This window comes from Rattus norvegicus, chromosome 10 (assembly GCF_036323735.1).
Source record: "Rattus norvegicus strain BN/NHsdMcwi chromosome 10, GRCr8, whole genome shotgun sequence".
Classification (NCBI taxonomy): domain Eukaryota; kingdom Metazoa; phylum Chordata; class Mammalia; order Rodentia; family Muridae; genus Rattus; species Rattus norvegicus.
The window spans coordinates 61401764-61420183 of record NC_086028.1 but is presented as its reverse complement, the minus strand read 5'-3'; the positions used below and the strand labels follow the sequence as shown (position 1 = coordinate 61420183).

Below are 18420 nucleotides of genomic sequence, written 5' to 3'. Positions count from 1 at the left end.
GATTTTGTTTTGAATCAGCCAGGCCAGGCTACTGCGGCCTTCCCCTCCTGCCTGCCACCATTAGAACCACTCTGGAAACCACTGCTCTACCAGTGCACAAAGTACAATCTCTGCTAAAGGAGGCTTTAAAAAGCCCATTTGTCTTTGGGGTTTTTTTTTTTTTTTTTTTTTTTTTTTCCCGGAGCTGGGGACCGAACCCAGGGCCTTGCGTTTGCTAGGCAAGCGCTCTACCACTGAGCTAAATCCCCAACCCAAAAAGCCCATTTGTCAATTACACTTAGTCACTACAACATCTGTCCAGAGCTCACTTAAAGGTGCAAAACATGGGAAACCAAAGAGCTTCTGGGTAAGGGAGTGCGTGACAGCTGGGCCTACAACTCATGCTAAGAGGCAAAGGGACTCTGGGCTTCTCTCCTGTTTTGCTGTCTGACTCTCAGCTGCAGACCTCAGGGCCTGGGGAACCCAGAGCACATGTCTGAGCAATCTACATAGCCTCACAGTCCCCCGCAAGTAGCTTGCTCAAGGGAAGAGAGGTGCATTTTGAGACATCTGTAAAGGACCAGTGAAGAAACTGCTCCTCCCACTCTTCTGGTACATTCTCAGGGATTCAAAACAAAATCAGCCCACTAGGGGAAGAAAAAGCACGTTCCAGAACCAAATGAAGACGGAGATGCTATCTGTCTGTATACTAATTGGTAGTTAAGTTACTGTGTAGAGACGAAGTTCCAGGTTTCAGGTCTCCAAAAGAGTCAGGCCAGTTTGGATTTTTGTTTCTGAGCACATCTATGAGCATCTTTTCCTTCTGCCTCTGCCTCCCTCAGTAACAGACAGGAGTTAATCCCCCACCCATCAAATCCCCCAGCAGAAGACACTAGGTTTCCCAGATGGTTCCTTCCTGGTGTTCGGGGGACCAGGAATCCATATGTTAAAAAGCAGTCTGGGTGATTCAGCCACTCATGGGAATTTTGCTCTAATGAACAAGTTGCAATGAGCCATCAGAGCATTTCTGAACTGGGCTTGCTGCCTTGTGAGGCAGCTTACAATAGACCTCCCTCTGTCATCAGCTGGCAAGTAAGGACAGCTGACCCCGCCCTCCAGCCTGAGGACTCCAAGGACCTACTTATTCTTGTCCTCCTTTGGTAGGTGGTGATGGCCCCTCATGAACCATTGGTAGTATTTGTTGACAACTACATCAAACTCCTTACAGACTGCAACACAGAAACCTTCCAGAAAATACTGGATATGAAGGTAAGTAAGCTCTCTTGTTATATACATCCCACTTACCCTAAGGAATAGAGTGTGGGTAGAGCACCTGGGGGGGAGGGGGGAGGAGCACCTCAAAATGTAGGTTTCTGGCTTCACCCTTCCTCCCTAATGGCAGAGAGCCTTGCCTGGAGGCTGATGTGCCATACAGAGTGCAGCAACCTGAAGACCACCCTGCCCAAGAGAGGGGCACTGTCTAGCTAAAGATGGGGTGTGGTGCAAGGAAGAACAGGGGCTTGTTCTTCCCTCTGCTTTTGTTTCTCCTCTTCCCAACCCTGGTCTGCTCTTTCCAGATTACCTGTTTCTCCTTGCTCAGTTTTATCTTCCAGGCTGCTGCCCAGGACCAGAATTCCCCTAAGAAAGCAAGGTCTTTGGGTTCTAGTCATCATGCATTAGCCCAGCATAGCTCAGGCTGGCAAACGGCAAGACCAAGGTGTGCCTCCTACCCCTGCCATTGTGGGACCACCGCCTGAACACCCTTCTCTCCCTTTCCTCTCAGGGGCTGAAGAGGAGTGAGCAGAGCAGCATGCTGGAACTTTTGCGGCAGAGGCTCCCTGCCCCACCCTCAGGGACAGAAAGTTCTAGCACACTGTCCCTGATGGCCCCAACACCAGAGCAGGAATCATCACGCATCCGAAAACTTGAAAAACTGATTAAAAAGAGACTGTAAGGAACATGCCGACATTGCCAGGGTCCCTGAGCAACTGATTTCTGGAAACCCTCGCCCTTATGACTCCAGGTCCTAAGTCCTGAAGGCTCTGAGGACATTACGGTTATTAAAGTATCTCTCCCAGAACATGTCTTACTTTCTATCTCAGTCAGGGACGTTCAGTGAAGTCTGGCTTATCTCCATCCCTGAGGTTGGGGCAGCATGGGTGAAAGTGAAAGGTCCCTGTGTTCACATGCTGTCTCCAGGCTTCCTGTGATTGTTGAGTTGTCACTGACCCATGTCATCTCCCCACACAGCCCTTACCACTAGCCAGTACCTGCAGCTTGGCTGAGGAAGCCTGAATCTCACACCTTCTTCCTTCTGTGTTTGAGGTTCTTTTCCCTTCCTGTCTCTGGAATTGGCTTGGGGGCCTGAATGATCCAAGTGGCCAATGGCAGAGTGGGATATGGGCATCTTTACCAATTCCCTGCCAGTATCAGCACTTTCCCACGTAAATAGCTGTTTTCTGGGGCTTGATCTGCTGTCTTCCATGACGACCAAGGTGTCCCCATTTTCTCCCGTGTCTGTGCTCTCCAGAAGAGAGATGCCCACTGCTTCTCTTGCTCATGGAGGAGACAGAGTGGATGCTGTGTGCCAACCTGGACAGCGGGGACCTTGTGAGGGCTCCCGAGCTGGTGTGGAGGCAGACCTAGACCTGACTTAGGGGCAGGGTCTGCGTGGCACTCTCCCTGTTCACATGAACACATTGTCTAGCCCTCTTCACTTTGCCCCTGGATCCTAGGAAGGAGACTGTCTGCTGAGAGAGACACCAGGAAGTCCCCTTGGAAGGGCTCTCTGGGCAGAAGCTGTGAGAAGGAAAGCACAGTAAGTCTGAGCATCTAACTTCCACTCGCTCATATGTTTCAAGTCCAAAGTCCCTGAAACGTGATGGCCGCATGTAGTACCACAGTGGCACATCCTTACTACTCCTGAGAAAAACCACCTAGGAGCACTATACCGACCTCACACACCAGGCTCAGAACCGGAAACAGCCCAGAGCACAGCCCAGCACTGTTCCGTCCATGCTGCCCATTGCCGGCTCTCGAAGTCAAGCTCTGCAGTGGGGAGTCACCCACTGCATTCCAGGGAATGGGCACCTTACCAGTGTGGACGGCACCCTGCTCTCTTGGCTCTCTTGAAACCAAGGCTTTGTCACGTGACCACAACCTCAGCATGACCACCTTTACTGACAGCTTTTATTCTGGTACTAAATTTGTTAGCTGTTAGAACATTAACATCTGGGCCCTTGACTTGATCCCAGATCCCAGACCCACTTCTTGAGCACTGTTGCCACAGCAAGGAGGCTTGTCCGGTCATTTCTGGCTATCAGGTTGCTCAGCTCTGACCCTGAGCCTCTTCTCTTTTCTCTTTTCTTCTTTCTTCTTTTGGCTACACACCAGCCCTAGAGCCTCATTTCTTCATCAGCATCTAGCCTATCCTTGCTAGAAGGAATAACTCTCATGTATTGAGCATTTTTAAATTCTAAACGGAAAGAAAACAAGTGGCAAGGAAAAGATGTGTAGCCTGTGGTCAAGATGCATCAAAACCTAGACAAGTGCAAAAGCCCACTGGACCTGAGCTGGGGGCTCCTGTGCTGTCCTATGGACCTGCCCTATTGAAAAGAAGGCATGCAGCTATCCCCAGACAGCACAGCCAAGTCAGCCACCGCCACCCACCCAGGGCAGCTGAGGAAGCCCGTGGACTCCTCCCACACCTGGCTATTGTCACCATATTCACACAGCTTACTACATTTGTGGTTTTTGCTCATTCACAAGAAGCTGGTTTTCTGGCCATCTCTGTGGTGGCAATGAGAGATCAAGCCACTGTTTCTCCCAGTCAGTGGTCACAGCATAGAAGTGACTTCCTTGATGTATTACACTGTCAGAAACCACCTAGGAGCCAGCTGATAGGTGTCAGTAGGAGTTATGTTAAATGTCTTCTTGATGAGGATCGAATACAGCATGTTCTGTACAGACAGCCTCTTCCTCACCTGGGGAATGCATTAGACTCCCTTGGGGCCCTTTGAAAAATGCAGATGTCTAGAGACTTAACTGGGAGTCTGCAGAGAATCCTGCTGTGTATATGTTTAGAAGCTGCACAGGTGATTACAGCTGTCTGTCAGTATCCACGGGAGACCGCTTCTAGGACCACACACACTCCATGCAGACACTCTCGTCTCCTATAAAATGGCACAGTGCATGTAAATAGTCTGAGCACATCCTTTAGTTGACTCTGAATACCTCCGGACTCTGTATAGGGCCTCATATAATGTAAACACAAGATAAATAGTTGGGTGGTTTTGGGTAGATTTGTTGTTTATACCTTTTGAAACAGGTTTTGTTTTAAGACAGTCTAACTATGTGGCCCAGGCTGACCTTGAACTCATAACCCAAGCTGGATTTGCTATTACTGACATTACAGGTGTGCACTTCCATACCTCGAAATAATAGTTTTTACACTGGGCTGCTTAGGGACTAATCACAGTTGAGAAACTAGTCTTATGTGTTCAGACAGGACTGGCCCTCCCCCACCTCCCAAACATCGTTACTGCCTTTGGTTGAAACCACACTTGTGTGACCCACAGACAGAGAAGGCTAGCTGTTGAGTGCTGTCACTCCTTGCATTGAAAAGAGAAAGGACTTCCATTTTTATGAATGTGTGCTTCTCTGACTGTCTAGCCAAGGCTGCAGCTGTACCATTGAGCCTATACCAGCAAGGCCTTTCTAGTGGCTAGCAGCTTTCATTGGAAGCTTGTATAGATGATTCAGACTGTACCTAGAGCTGGACTCTTCCCATAGTGCTCAGGGTTCTTGTTGGATAGCCATGGTTCAGCCAGAAGCTTCATTTATTATCGTTACTTCCAGACAATATGCAATAGCTAGGCATATGGCACATACATTTAATTTCAACACTAGGGAGGCAGTGGAAGGTGGGCCTCAGAGTTAGAGGCCACTCTATATAGCAGGTTCCAGACCAGCCAGGGCTACATAGCAAGACCCTGCAGCAGAAAAGCAAAATGAACAATAGCAACAAAACTTAAAAGAGTTCTCTGCGTGTCTTCTGTTAGGACAGATAGAGATGGCTTGGAGGGACCAGGCAAGAGGAAGTTTCATTTAGGCCATACCTACAAAACAGGAGCACTGGCCTCTTGTAGAGCTTCGTAGGTTCAAGGCCTTGGGTGCACGTGAGCCCTGTCACTGAAACAAAACAAAATTCCTCTGGCAGAACAAAGAGTCAGCACCCACCACTCTACCCAGCACCCAGAAAGGTGCTCATTTGCATATATCCCAAGTAGCTCTTAGGTGCAGAGCAGAGAGCACAGGGCCTGGCGCTGCATGGTGCAGGGTGTCACTCGGCCCCTCCTGAGTTGCTGTTGAAGAGGAAGCCTGGCTCCCTGTTTACAGAAGGCTCAAGGAAGTGCCAGGAGCACACAGCTGGAAATCCCATTCCTCTCCCTAGGAAGAGAGGTCTCAAAATAACCAGTTTGCCTGAGGGGGAAGGCAAGTTCCACACTTCTTGTCTTCTCCAAGTTGGCTTCCCAAAAATAAAATTGTTAGGGCTGACTGCATCGGGCCATTTAAGCATTAGCCTTGGAAACAGGCTCGTGAAAAGCCAGCAAACGTGAAGAGAACCATTACGTTTTACATATGAAATAAAAATTTCCAGTCCCATCCTAACTGTCCATCAAAAAAAACATGTTGGACTCACAGAATTCTGCACCTTTGGGAGATGTAAATTTCTTTCAAATAAAAGGATCATTCTTTTGTCTGTCTCTCCTTTTGCCCATCTGGAATTAATTTCTTGCTGCATCTTGAAATACAAAAATACTTCAGTTAATTAAAGCATTACTGACTGTCATTTGCTAGAATGTCTTCCCTGCTGCTGACAGAAAACAGAAGGGACCCTAGGAAAGAGCCTTGGGCTTCCCTCCCGGCAGTGAGGCAGGTGGAGGGACACACTCCCCTTTCCTAACAGTCTGAAGAGAACGTGGCAGTCCCGGACGGTCACTGGCTGTCCAACTGCAGTGGCACCCTCCGTCTGAATGTGTGTCAAGTGTTCTGCTTCTGGTTTGGATTCCACTTTGCACCGAGTTTCCATCCCTTGGCTTTTCCTCCCCTCCCCGTCCCAGTCTCAGCCAGTCTCAGCCCAGTTTCCCATGTGGCTGCCCAGAGATCCCTTGCCTGTGCACAGCAAGTTATTCCTGCTTCCTTCACATCTGGGTGGGCATTCTGCAATGAGATCTTTTAGGGAATTCTGATGTTTCTTTCAACAGTGGAAAATCTGCTGCAGCACTTCCATTAGTCTGGCCTGAGATCTTACCCTACTTTCCATCGTCACCAGCTCCTGCTTCTTCAGCCCAGCCAGGGATGACTCTCATGAGGAAAGAAGCACTTCCGGTTACCCACCCTCGAGGGCTGCGTGCAAGATGATTTTCCTACCAGCTCTCCATCTTCTCACCTACATAGCCAGGCAAAGGAAGCCTTGGTGAGCAGTGGCCTATGAAGAATGTGTCCACTGGAAACAAAAGCAGACCGGGATGGAAACTTCCACAGAAGCCCCGCTCTGCAGGTCTGGTCCTAGCACTCTGACATTGGGCCAGACATTGATCCTCTGAGCCTTAGCTTGCAATATCTGTGAAAAAGGATTATAAATCTTTTTGGTAATCTTTGGAAGTTTTTTTGTTTTGTTTTGTTTTTTTAATGAGACAGATCCAGGCTGGCTTTAATTCTATCAGTTAGCAAGGCTGGCCTTAAGGTCTTGTTCTTCCTGCTTCTGCCCTCCCGAGTGCTGAGATTGAAGATATGTGTGCCACTAACCCCAACTCTTCTCAGTGACCTGAGGCAGAAAGATCTCTGTGACTTTGAAGCTGGCCTGAGCTACATAGTTCTAGACCAACTGGGTTGCAGGGTCTGTGCCTCTAAGACACAAAGAGTCAACGGGGCTGTGCAGGTCACACTGGACCAGGTGTGGGTCTGCCTCCCTGGGCCAAGGGCTGTGGGGAATGTGAAGGTTCATTATCATTCGCCTTGGCTGAGTCTGTCCGTGGGGGCATAGCCTCAGGTGGCCAGTCTGACCTCCATCAGACAGCCAAGTGGAGATGTATCCTGCTTCTCTGTCCCAGCTGCACTCACAGCCAACAGCACCATGTCAGCCCTTACCTTTTTAGCTCATGATGGTGATAGCCACCTGTCTCAAGAGGTCTTGAAACCTCCCATCCTGTACTCCTCTCGCCCTGGCAGCAACTACTTCCCCTAGCCATTAGGAATAAACCTACAGACGTGGAAGAGAGCTTCCTCTCCTGGCAGTATTGGCCAGGATGCCCACTTCGGAAAGTGGGACACGTTTCCTTTGAATGCACTGCCAAAGGCCATCTTCCAAAACAGTGCTTTGTGCACAGTGTCTAGTCTGCGGCTCCTCTTGCCAGTTATTCCTGCCTGAAAGCCTGCTGTTGTCTCCTGGGGTTTTGTGAGGTTTGGTTTTTGACCTATAGTAACCCCCAAATTATGGAGAGACAGGCAGTCCTAATTGGAAAAGCTGTGGTTGGCTCACAGAACGAATCCATTAAATGCTTGACAAAGAATCTTAGATTTTTTTTTCCCCAAGGCTGCTTAATTACCTGCGTTCAGGGGCAAAGTTCCTACCTAGCCTTGTAGGACAGTGACTCAGAGAATGTGGAGTGAAAAGAGTGATTATAAATTAAAATTTGTGTGGGTGGGACTTGGTGATAGACTTCTATAATCCTGGCTCTGTGGAGGCTGAGGCAGGATGGTCAGGAGAGGGAAGCCGCTCTGTAGGGTTGGGGATATAGCTCCAGGAGAGTGCTTGCTGGGCACCTGCAGTGTCTGTCTGTGCAGCTCAACAACCATCTTGCAGCACTAGCAAACAGGAAGCATGCCAAAGGCTCTTAACCAAAACAAACAAACTGGGACAAAACCTAGTGTGAAATGCTCAGTCAGCTAAGACAGTTTCCCACTTAATCTGAGACCTCTTTCAACTTCTGCTTCATAATCAAATGGAATTTGCACAATTTCCACGCCTCCTTCTGTTTGGGATAATTTTTCAACAAGTCAGAAATTAAGACCAGCTTCTCAACAAACTCCCCCACCATTTCCAAGGCCAAGGAAAGTCTTTGCAAAGGCGCTACAGCTTTCCGGAGGGAAGTAGTGGCGAGCAACTAGCTGCTTCTGCCTGCTTGGTTTGTGACTGGCCATCAGAGGCAGCCACTGAGGAACAAATAGGAGTATAGCTCATGCAAAGGGAAACTACCACTCACTGACACATCTCTCAGCACAGACCCAGGCCCAGGGGAGTCCTGGGGAGTCCTGACACCATGTTTAATTTATAAGATTTGTTCTTTGGTGTGTGTGTGTCTGTGTGTGTGTGTCTGTGTGTGTGTGTGTCTGTGTGTGTGTGTGTGTGTCTGTGTGTGTGTGTCTGTGTGTGTGTGTGTCTGTATCTGTGCGTGTGTGTGTGTGTGTCTCTGTGTGTGTGTGTGTCTCTGTGTGTGTGTGTCTCTGTGTGTGTGTGTGTGTGTGTCTGTGTGTCTGTGTGTCTGTGTCTTCTATCCAGAGAGGTCAGAAGAAGACACTGGATCCGAGGGAACTAGAGTTACTACTGATGGTTGTAAGCCACAGTGTGGATGCTGGAAATCTAACACCAGTTCTCTGGGAGAACAGCCAATGCTTGTAACAGCTGAGCCATCTCTCTAGCCTTCTCTCCTCTTTTTGAAGTGAGTTTTTTACTCTACAGTCCAAGGGGATCTCAAACTTGTGTCACTCCTCCTGCCTCGGCCTCCCAAGTGCTAGAATTGCAAACATTAGTCATACCAATCTTGCACTCTTTTAACTTTGAATTATATATTTTTCAAATGTATTTTAACATACACACACCACACACACAGGAAGGCAGTAGAGCATGTGTGGAGGTCAAAGGACAACTTTCAGGAGTTAATTTACTTCTAGTTCTTGGGCCCTACTGATTAACTCGGGTCATCAGGCTTGGCAGTAAGCACCAACTCTGAGTCATCTTGCCAGCCCTTGTCCCAGGTGCTGTCAAAGAGGAATGTAAGGAGTTGGCTTGGTCGTGCACCCTCGCCATAAGGACCGTCTGTGTCTTCCACTGTGAGAGAGGGAAGATGGCAAGGTCCGGACCACACAGACCACATAACAAGACCTTCTCTTAAAACTATTAAGTAGGATTGGATCCATTTCGTGTGTGGGACCAGGAAGCCCAGAGAGAGTGTGATGTGTTCAGGAAGGGGTGAAGCCAGGACCTTCTATCTTTCTAGAGTCCATGTACTTCTCCATAGTTTTAAATTTTATAAGCTATGAGGTCCTTGCTGTACAAAATAGGTGTGAAAATTCTATCATGTACATATTTGAGTTTAAATCTTTTCAAAGGAAATCAGAGATGTTGAAACTCATATTTCAGGGCATGATGGTGTATGTACATACCTGAGGCAGAAGCTGAAGGGGTGCCCTCCACTGCCTAGAAAGATGGACAGCTCAGTGGTCCAGAGCACTTGTTGCTCTTACAGAGGATAACCTGGGTTTGTCCCAACACCCACTAATTCTAGTTCCAGAGGATCCGATGCCTTCTCTGGCCTCCTTGGGCACCAGGCCTGTGAGGCCAGCCTGGTCTACAGAGTGGGTTACTGACACTGTTACTGTTCTTTACAAAGGCCAGATGTGGTGGCACACACCTTTAACCAGCACTTGGGAGACAAAGACAAGCAGATTTTGTAAATTCAAGGCCAGCCTGGTCTATAGAGAGAAAGTTCAGGACAACCAGAGCTACATAATGAGTCTCAAAAAAGAAAAAAGAAAGGGGGTCTTGAGGTCTTGAGTGACAGCAACAATCTATGTTTCAACCCCAGCATCTACTTTATTGCTGCTTGCTTTGGCTTCACAGAATTGAGACATCATGATTTGAAAATTGTAAACAAGCCAAGTGTGTGACACACACTTTTTAACCAGCACTTGAGAAGCAGAGGCAGGCAGATCTTGGAATTTGAGGCCAGCCTGGGCTACAGAGTTCCAGGACAGTCAGAACTACATAGAGAAAAGAAAAGAAAAGAAAAGAAATATTGGAAAACAGTATCCTTCTTCCAACCACAGATATCCCCTCAATGTATTTGTAAGTGTGTGTGTGAAGTGTGTGTGTGTGTGTGTGTGTGTGTGTGTGTGTGTGTGCAGGCATGTATGCACCACAGTGTGCATGTCAAGGTAGTACAAACAACTTGGGTGTTGGTGTCACTTCCCACCTTTGTGATAGGGTCTCACTGCTGCCTGCACCAGGCCAGCTTGCTCCCCAACCTTCCTGTGAGATCCTGTCTCTGCCTCCGGTCCCCTGATGGGACATTGGGCCAGGAATGTGGTAGGGGAGGGGATTTACAGATGTACTCTATTGTGCTGGATTTTTATGTGGATCTAAACTCTGGTTGTCAGGCTGGTCCTACAAGCATTTTCCCCACTAAGCCATCTTTATCCCAAATATATTTTGGTGTGTGCGCGTGTGCACGTGCGCGCACATACACACACACACACACACACACACACACACACACACACACACACACACACACACACACTGACTGTTTGGTCTTTTATTTTTTAGCTCAGATTCACTTCAAACTCTCACTCTTCCTGCCTCACAGCTTCCTGCCCGGCCTGAGTTCCGGGGTTACAGCATGTGCCCTGTGCACAGCTGCAAGCACAGTTACTCTAATTAAACAGAGGTGCCAGGGGTTGGAGAGATGGCCTCTCAGTTAAGACTACTCTGCTCTTTCAGAAGTTCTGAGTTCAATTCCCAGCAAACACATGACAGCTCATAATCCAATGCCCTCTTCTGGTCTGCAAGAGTAGATGCAGACAAGCCATCTGCATATATAAAAAGTAAATCTTAGGGGTTGGGGATTTAGCTCAGTGGTAGAGTGCTTGCCTAGCAAGCGCAAGGCCCTGGGTTCGGTCCCCAGCTCCGAAAAAAAGAAAAAAAAAAAAAGTAAATCTTGAAAAACAACAAAACAAAACAAAAAAACAGCAAAAACTCTCTCCTAACCTGCCCTAGCAACAAAACAGACTCATCAGCCTTCCCGTGACACCTTTGAGATATACACTGTGTTTGTATAGTTTTTTTTTAATTTATTTATTTATTATATGTAAGTACACTGTAGCTGTCTTCAGACACACCAGAAGGGGGCATCAGATCTCATTACAGATGGTTGTGAGCCACCATGTGGTTGCTGGGATTTGAACTCAGGACCTCCGGAAGAACAGTCAGTGCTCTTAACCACTGAGCCATCTCTCCAGCCCGTTTGTATAGTTTTAATGTTTAGTTTTTTAGGAATTAAAAAAAAAATCCAATTTTAAAGAAAAGTTCAGGGATGGGAAGATAACTTGATTGGAAGAATGCTGGCCTAGCATACATAAAGCCCCAAGTTTGATCCCCATTACTACCTAAACCGGGTAAGGCAGCACACAGGTTTTTGGGGGGTGGGAGTGGGTTGGTTTTATGTGTATTCATATAAGTCTGTGTGGATAGTATAGTGCAGGTGGCCACAGAAGGCAGACGAGGGCACCAGATCCCCTGGAGCTGGAGTTACAGGCAGCTATGAGCCACCCAGTGTGGATGGTAGGAACTGAACTCTGGTTCTCTGCAAGAGCAGCATATGCTCTTAACCACTGAGCTGTCTGTCTCTTGGGGCCCTGATGGCATACATTGTAATCCCAGCACTTGGGAAGTAGGGAAAAAGTATCAGAAGTTCACAGTCAACGGTCAGCTACAAAGTTAGTTCAAGCAAGGTAGAATGAGATATATAAGATTCTGAGTGTTGTGGGGAAAAGACAGAGAGAGAAAGAAGAAAAAATAGAATCAGAGCCTTGTGAGGGTTCCCTCATGCCATCTCCATGGGAATCTGGGAGCTCCTGACCCTTGTTTCTTTGACCTTGGCAGGTAGCAGATTTGGCAATTGCCTTGCAGGAAGTAGTTCCATTCATTAAAAGTACCCCACCCATTCAACAAAAGCACCTGAACTATTGCCCAGTTTCTATTCAGATAACCTTGGAGGCCACCTCCCCCACTAAAGAAAGATACTCAGGAAAGCTCTGTGCACCCACTCTGCACAGCAGTCAGTTCCAAGAACAACGGTCAGTGTTCCATTGCTGTGAAGAGACACCAGGACCATGGCAACCCTTACAAAGGAAAGCATTTAACTGGGGCTGGCTCACAGTTTCAGGTTCAGTCCATCATCATCACAGCAGAAAGCATGGTGGAACACAGGCAGACACAGTGCTGGAGAAGGAGCTGAGAGCTTTGTGTCTGGATGCAAAGGCAGCAGGAAGTCACTGGGCCTGGCTTGAGCATTTGAAATCCCAAAGCCCACACCCATTGAGGAACTTCCTCCTACAAGGCCACGCCCATTCCAACATGGCCACGCCTCCTAATCCCTGTCAAGTAGTGCCACTCTCAAATGACCAAGCATCAAATATATGATCTTTTTTTTTTTAAAAGATTTATTTATTATATATAAGTACACTGTAGCTGTCTTCAGATACACCAGAAGAGGGCATCAGATCTCTTTACAGATGGTTGTGAGCCACCATGTGGTTGCTGGGAATTGAACTCAGGACCTCTGGAAGAGCAGTTGGGTGCTCTTAACCGCTGAGCCATCTCTCCAGCCCCAAATATATGATCTTATGGAAGCCATTCCCATTCAAACACAGTCATGTAAGGGGAATGCAGCAGGTAAGGAGCTGAAAGAAAGCAAATCCCTAAAGCTCTGGAACTTTTATATCCAAGGTCTTAAGTGTACAACATTTTCCAGCTTTTGGGGGGAACTTGAAGCATAGGCATGAATATGTACCCTGTAACCCTGGGAAATCAGTGGGTGAAGATGGGGGCTACTGCCTCAAGACAGCCCTTCCCTCCCCCTACAGCCTAGGCTTGAGGGGATCAGTAGCTGGGCACTTGCTACCCCACAGCAGTAAGTCCCCCCTTCCCTCCATCCAGGGGGGGAGTTCTGAACTGGAGCATCAGAGTTCAGTACTTTAGTACTTCGGGGATTTTGGTCAAAGTCCCTCATTTTGCAGAAAGGTTACTAGCTGAGACCCAGGTCAGATCAGGCTGTCCCTGCTCTAAGCTACCTCCATATTGTGTAAAACTGGTTTTTCAGCCTGTGCCTTGCCTGGAGTGACTCCATTTTGAAGGTCGAAGATGACTCTGCACCTAGACTTGTGAACAGCAGCAAGTATTTGGTACCATCCACCCGCACAGACTGATAAGTGACTTCTTCCCAGTAGGATGAAGGGCACCACTCTATACATGTATCGGGGTAAGTTGAGACTGTGGGATCATATGCATATAAGGTCATTAGCAGAGCCATGCCCTGAGGAGTCATGGGAAAAAAGCCAATTCCTCTTCTGGGCCACATCAAGAGGAAGATGCCTGACACTTTGACGGTGAGCTCTCCCCCCACGTCATGTGATCACCTAATGTGTGAACCAAGTAAGGGATAGGCAGAGAACCCCTGGCTCTCCCAGGGCTTCAGCACTTCTGAGACCTCAGCTACTCAACTTGCTATCTTTCCACTCATCTGTCTGGACCTGCCATCTGTTTGTGCTCTCAATCTGGTCCTACTCTTTCACCTCCACAGCCATACTTGATTCTGCAGCTCCACTCAGACCTGCGAGTAGAACCTGCCCACAGCAACAGCTCCCATGCCTCCTCTCACCTGCTGCTGTTTTATCCAGACTGAGGCCTTAGGCTGCCAGAGCTTCATTTTTATTCATTTCTAAATTTATGTAAGGGATATTTTGTTATACTTCATTCATTCACCTTTGTTGTGAGTGTGTGGGTGTGAGTGTGAGTGTGGGGCTGTGAGTGTGTGGTGTGAGTGTGGGGGTGTGAGTATGTGGGTGTGAGTGTGTGAGTGTGGGGTATGAGTGTGTGAGTGTGGGGTGTGAGTGTGTGAGTGTGAGTGTGGGGTGTGAGTATGTGGGTGTGAGTGAGCGTGGGGGTGTGAGTGTGTGAGTGTGTGTGGGTGTGAGTGTGTGGGTGTGAGTGTGGGGTATGAGGGTGTGAGTGTGGGGTGTGAGTGTGTGAGTGTGAGTGTGGGGTGTGAGTGTGTGGGTGTGAGTGTGGGGTGTGAGTGTGGGGGTGTGTGTAGGTGTGAGTGTGTGAGTGTGAGTGTGGGGTGTGAGTGTGGGATATGAGGGTGTGAGTGTGGGGTTTGAGTGTGGGGGTGTGAGTGTGTGAGTGTGGGGTGTGAGTGTGGGGTGTGAGTGTGTGAGTGTGGGGTGTGAGTGTGGGGGTGTGGGGGTGTGAGTATGAGTGTGGGGTGTGAGTGTGGGGGTGTGAGTGTGGGGGTGTGAGTGTGTGTGAGTGTGGGGTGTGAGTGTGGGGTGTGAGTGTGTGAGTGTGAGTGTGGGGTGTGAGTGTGTGGGTGTGAGTGTGAGTGTGTGAGTGTGGGGTGTGAGTGTGTGAGTGTGGGGTGTGAGTGTGTGGGTGTGAGTGTGTGGGTGTGAGTGTGGGTGTGAGTGTGTGAGTGTGGGGTATGAGTGTGGGTGTGAGTGTGGGGGTGTGTTCCTGCCATAATACATGTGTGAAGGTGAGAGCACAATTTTCAGGAATCAGCTCTCTGCCCACCTTGTGGGACCTGTGGATCACCCTGTGGATCACACTCTAGTTACCAGGTTTAACATCGGGCTTCTCTCTGGCTCCTGTTTTGATTTTGAGGTTTATCCAGATAATCTTGATCTTTCTTTCTTTCTTTCTTTCTTTCTTTCTTTCTTTCTTTCTTTCTTTCTTTTTTTTTTTTTTTTTTTTTTTTCGGAGCTGGGTACCGAACCCAGGGCCTTGCGCTTGCTAGGCAAGTGCTCTACCACTGAGCTAAATCCCCAACCCCAACCTTAATCTTTCTATATCACCCAGGCAGGCTTCAAGTTCCCAATCCTCCTGTCTCAGCCTATCATGTAGCTGGAATTCAGAGGCAGGCAGATCTGTGGAGGTTAGAAGCTAGCCTGGTCTACATAGTGAGTTCCAGGCCAGCCAGGGCTACATAGTGAGACCCTGTCTCAAAATTTAAAAAAAATGGGGGCGGGGAATGGGGGAAGCTTCAGCTGGTAAAATGCTTTTCTCCCAACATGAGAAATGGAATTAGGATCCCCAAGCACTTATACAAAAGGCCAGGGCGATAGAGGCTCGCCTGTAACCCTACCTCTCAGGAGGCAGAAAAGAGAATCCTGAGAGTAAGGTAACCCTGCTTCAGGAAATACGGAGAAATCCAGGGACACATCTGACCTCCACACACATGCAGAAAGTAAAATAAAATAAAAATTTAAAAAAGGCATTGGGGGCTGGAGATTTAGCTCAGTGGTAGAGCGCTTACCTAGGAAGCACAAGGCCCTGGGTTCGGTCCCCAGCTCCGAAAAAAAGAACCAAACAAACAAAAAAAAAAAAAAAAAAATGCATTGCCTGACTGTCTCTTGCTTCTGCAAGGTGGTTTTGCTGAGCGCTCCCTTTGACAGTGTGTGGGTACCTACGTCTCCACATCCTCCCTCCGCATGGCCACGATGTTTTTTCCGGCATCGTGGGCTGGAGGATGTAATTGCAGCTGTAGCTGTAGAAAGCCAGGAGCCAGAAGTTCCCCCTTTCATCTCAATTGCACAAGACCAAGTGTGACCCAACCTAGGCCGCATCTCGCAAGATGCATATCTCTGTTGCATAAAAGACCCAGGCCCTTCTGCTTGGGGCTTCTTTGGTTCAGCCATGAAATCAAGGGCCATGCTTTCTTTTTCTCTCCCCCGAGAAAGGGTCACATGCAGCCCCTCTGGCCACAGACTTGAGATGCAGCCAGGGTGACCTTAAAATCTAATCCTCCTGCTTCCACCTTCCCAGTGTGGGGGTACACACTTCCATGCCCAGATTCACACAGTGCTGGGGATCAAATCCAGGGCTTCATTCTTGCTAAACAAACAAAACTACCCACTGAGCTACATGCCCAGCCCAGTGCTCTTCCTTTCCACATATCGTGTGGTGAGGTGGTAAATAAGAAAGTGAAGTTGTTCTTTTTCCTCTTTCTGGTCACCTCTCCTCATCTCCACAGCATCGTAGGTCCAAATGATAAGAGCTGAGCACTTAGACTCTCGAAATTCTGTAGCAGTGATGAAGGTCTTGAAAGCCTGGCTCTGGGCTGGAGAGATGACTCAGGGGTTAAGAGCACTGACTGCTCTTCCAGAGGTCCTGAGTTCAATTCCCAGCAACCACGTGGTGGCTCACAACCATCTGTAATGGGATCTGATGCCCTCTTCTGGTGTGTCTGAAGACAGCTGCAGTGTACTCATATACATAAAAATAAATAAATAATATTAAAAAGAAAGAAAGAAAGCCTGACTCTCTGTGCAACAGGGCTAGAGTGCTGTTTTGATTGATCTTGTTTTGCTTCTGACTCCAAAGTGCTTTTCAGTTTTAAATACCACAGTCCTGGAGGACTTTAAACTCCAGTTCCAAGGGAGCTGACACCCTCTTCTGTTCCCCCAGGATACCAGGCAAGTATGTAGTGTATATACATACAAGAAAAATGCATAAAATACATCTTAAAAATGTTAAATTAATCAATAAATGTAGGCATGGTGGAACACACCTAAAATCCTGGTGCTTGGCAGCTGGAGACAGGAGAATCAGGAGTTCAGTTTAAGGTCATCCTCAGCTATGTGAAAATAAACAGAAAGTTTATAATAAAGAAAAGCATACTCAGCGAGGGCTACTGGGTTGGAGGTGCCAGGCCAGAAGACGGTGTCTGATTGCGTAGGACTGGATCACAGACAGTTGTGAGCCGCTATGTGGGTGCTGGGAATGGAACCCAGGACCTCTGGAAGAGCAGCCAATGATTTAAACCCCTGAGCCATCTCTCTGCCCCAAGCAACCGTCATAAGAAGAGCAGCTGGCTGTCCCTAAAGGCTCCCATTCTCTATTCTGTCTCAGGCAGCCATGCAGTGCTGGTTCCTCTGTGGTCCCGAAGCACCTTGGAGACCTTTGAAGCTGCCTTTACTGTCTGGCCCCACAGACCAGCTGTTTGTCCTCAGGGACAGTGAAGCATGTCCTTCTATCATGCCTGCCAGCCAAGGCACCAAGAGTCTGATCATCCGCCGCTTAATCATGGCTGTCTTCCCAGCTTGCAAGCCCTTGTGCAGTCTGAATATGCCAGATACAGTCAGAAGTACAAACACACTGAGGTAGGCTCAGGGAGCCCACATGCCCCAGCCCTTTGCAAAATCCCACCTGTGTCTTTTGCAGAGACCAGGAATAGACCTTTCCAACTGGACTCGGGAAAGTCAGCTCTGAGCTTACTGGTGGCCAGAATTCACCTAGCTTGTTGCGGGGTGGAGTGCGGGGGGTGGGGCTACACAGGGAACATTCAAGGACTTACACACCAGCCACACTTGGTCTCTAGGCTAATGTTGCCTGGGTAGCTCCCAGTTGAGAGGTTGGAAAAGGGGCCCACTCGTCCTTCAAACTTGCTTAGCTCTGACATTGTCAGACAAGCACTGTGTATTCCTCTGGCTCTGTGCTACCCTGTGAATCCCATTGGCTCATGGTTATTAGCCCATCCCCAGCCTCAGCAGCAGAGCCCTCACTCTTGTGAGTTGGGTTGGGGTTCTAACCATTACAGCATGCTTTTTTTTTTTTTTTTTTTGGAGACAGGATCTCACTCAATATCCTAAGCCAAGCCTCAGGTCTCCTGTGTGCTAGGATTATAGGTGTGCACCACAGCACCTGGTTCCTGGCTAAAGCACGGCTTTTCTTTTTCATTTGGCCCTGTTCCTTGAAAACAAAATTTAAAAACAAAACAACAACAAAATCCAACAAGGTCTCATGTAGCTCAGGCTGGCCTCAAGCTCTCTAGGTAGTTAAGGATGTCCTTCAATTATATATATATATATATATGTGTGTGTGTGTGTGTGTATGTATATGTATATACACACATATTATATGTGTATATGTATATATACATATATACACATATATAATATATACATATATATATACATATATATTCATGTGCATTTGTGTTTGCCTGCATGATGTATATCTGTGTGAGGCTGTTGGATCCTCTGGAACTGGAGATACAGAAAGTTGTGAACTGCCCTGTGTTTACTGGGAATTGAACCCTGTCCTTGGGAAGAGCAGCCAGTGTCCTTAACTACTGAGTCATCTCTCCAGCCAGACCTTCAGACCTTCAGTTCTTGAATTTGAGATCTCTGTCTCCATCTCCTAGGTGCTGGCCTGCACCACCTACCCCTCCTTTCTTTGATAAATATAGTGGATCTCTTTCAACAGCCTTTAAAAATAAGGACTTTAATCTTCGGATACATAGAGGACAAAAGTGAGTTCTATTTTTTAAGGCATTTGGTTGGCATGAATACAAATGAAGGAAAGAAGAGATCAGATTG

The 18420-nt window shown here is 47.9% G+C and overlaps 1 protein-coding gene and 1 long non-coding RNA gene across 3 annotated transcripts in view; one reads left to right on the top strand and one right to left on the bottom strand.

Moving 5' to 3' along the window:
- The window catches only part of Vps53 (VPS53 subunit of GARP complex), a 118837-nt gene extending 116729 nt beyond the window's left edge, over nt 1-2108 (top strand). Inside the window, exons 21-22 of one of the 2 annotated variants that reach the window (NM_001105813.1) lie at nt 1144-1248; nt 1763-2108. In NM_001105813.1, the coding sequence (NP_001099283.1) occupies nt 1144-1248; nt 1763-1933 (276 nt within the window). In that variant the 3' untranslated portion in view covers nt 1934-2108. The remainder of the gene's footprint in view (nt 1-1143; nt 1249-1762) is intronic. The other variant, XM_039085521.2, reaches the window with a different exon arrangement.
- Nucleotides 2109-3044: 936 nt separating this feature from the next.
- LOC120095142 (uncharacterized) lies at nt 3045-12312 on the bottom strand. Its single transcript, XR_005490363.2, has 3 exons — nt 12199-12312; nt 6293-6430; nt 3045-5782 (listed from the first exon to the last, which is right to left on the bottom strand). It is a non-coding gene; the product is annotated as an uncharacterized LOC120095142 (long non-coding RNA).
- Between the last annotated feature and the right edge of the window lie 6108 nt (nt 12313-18420).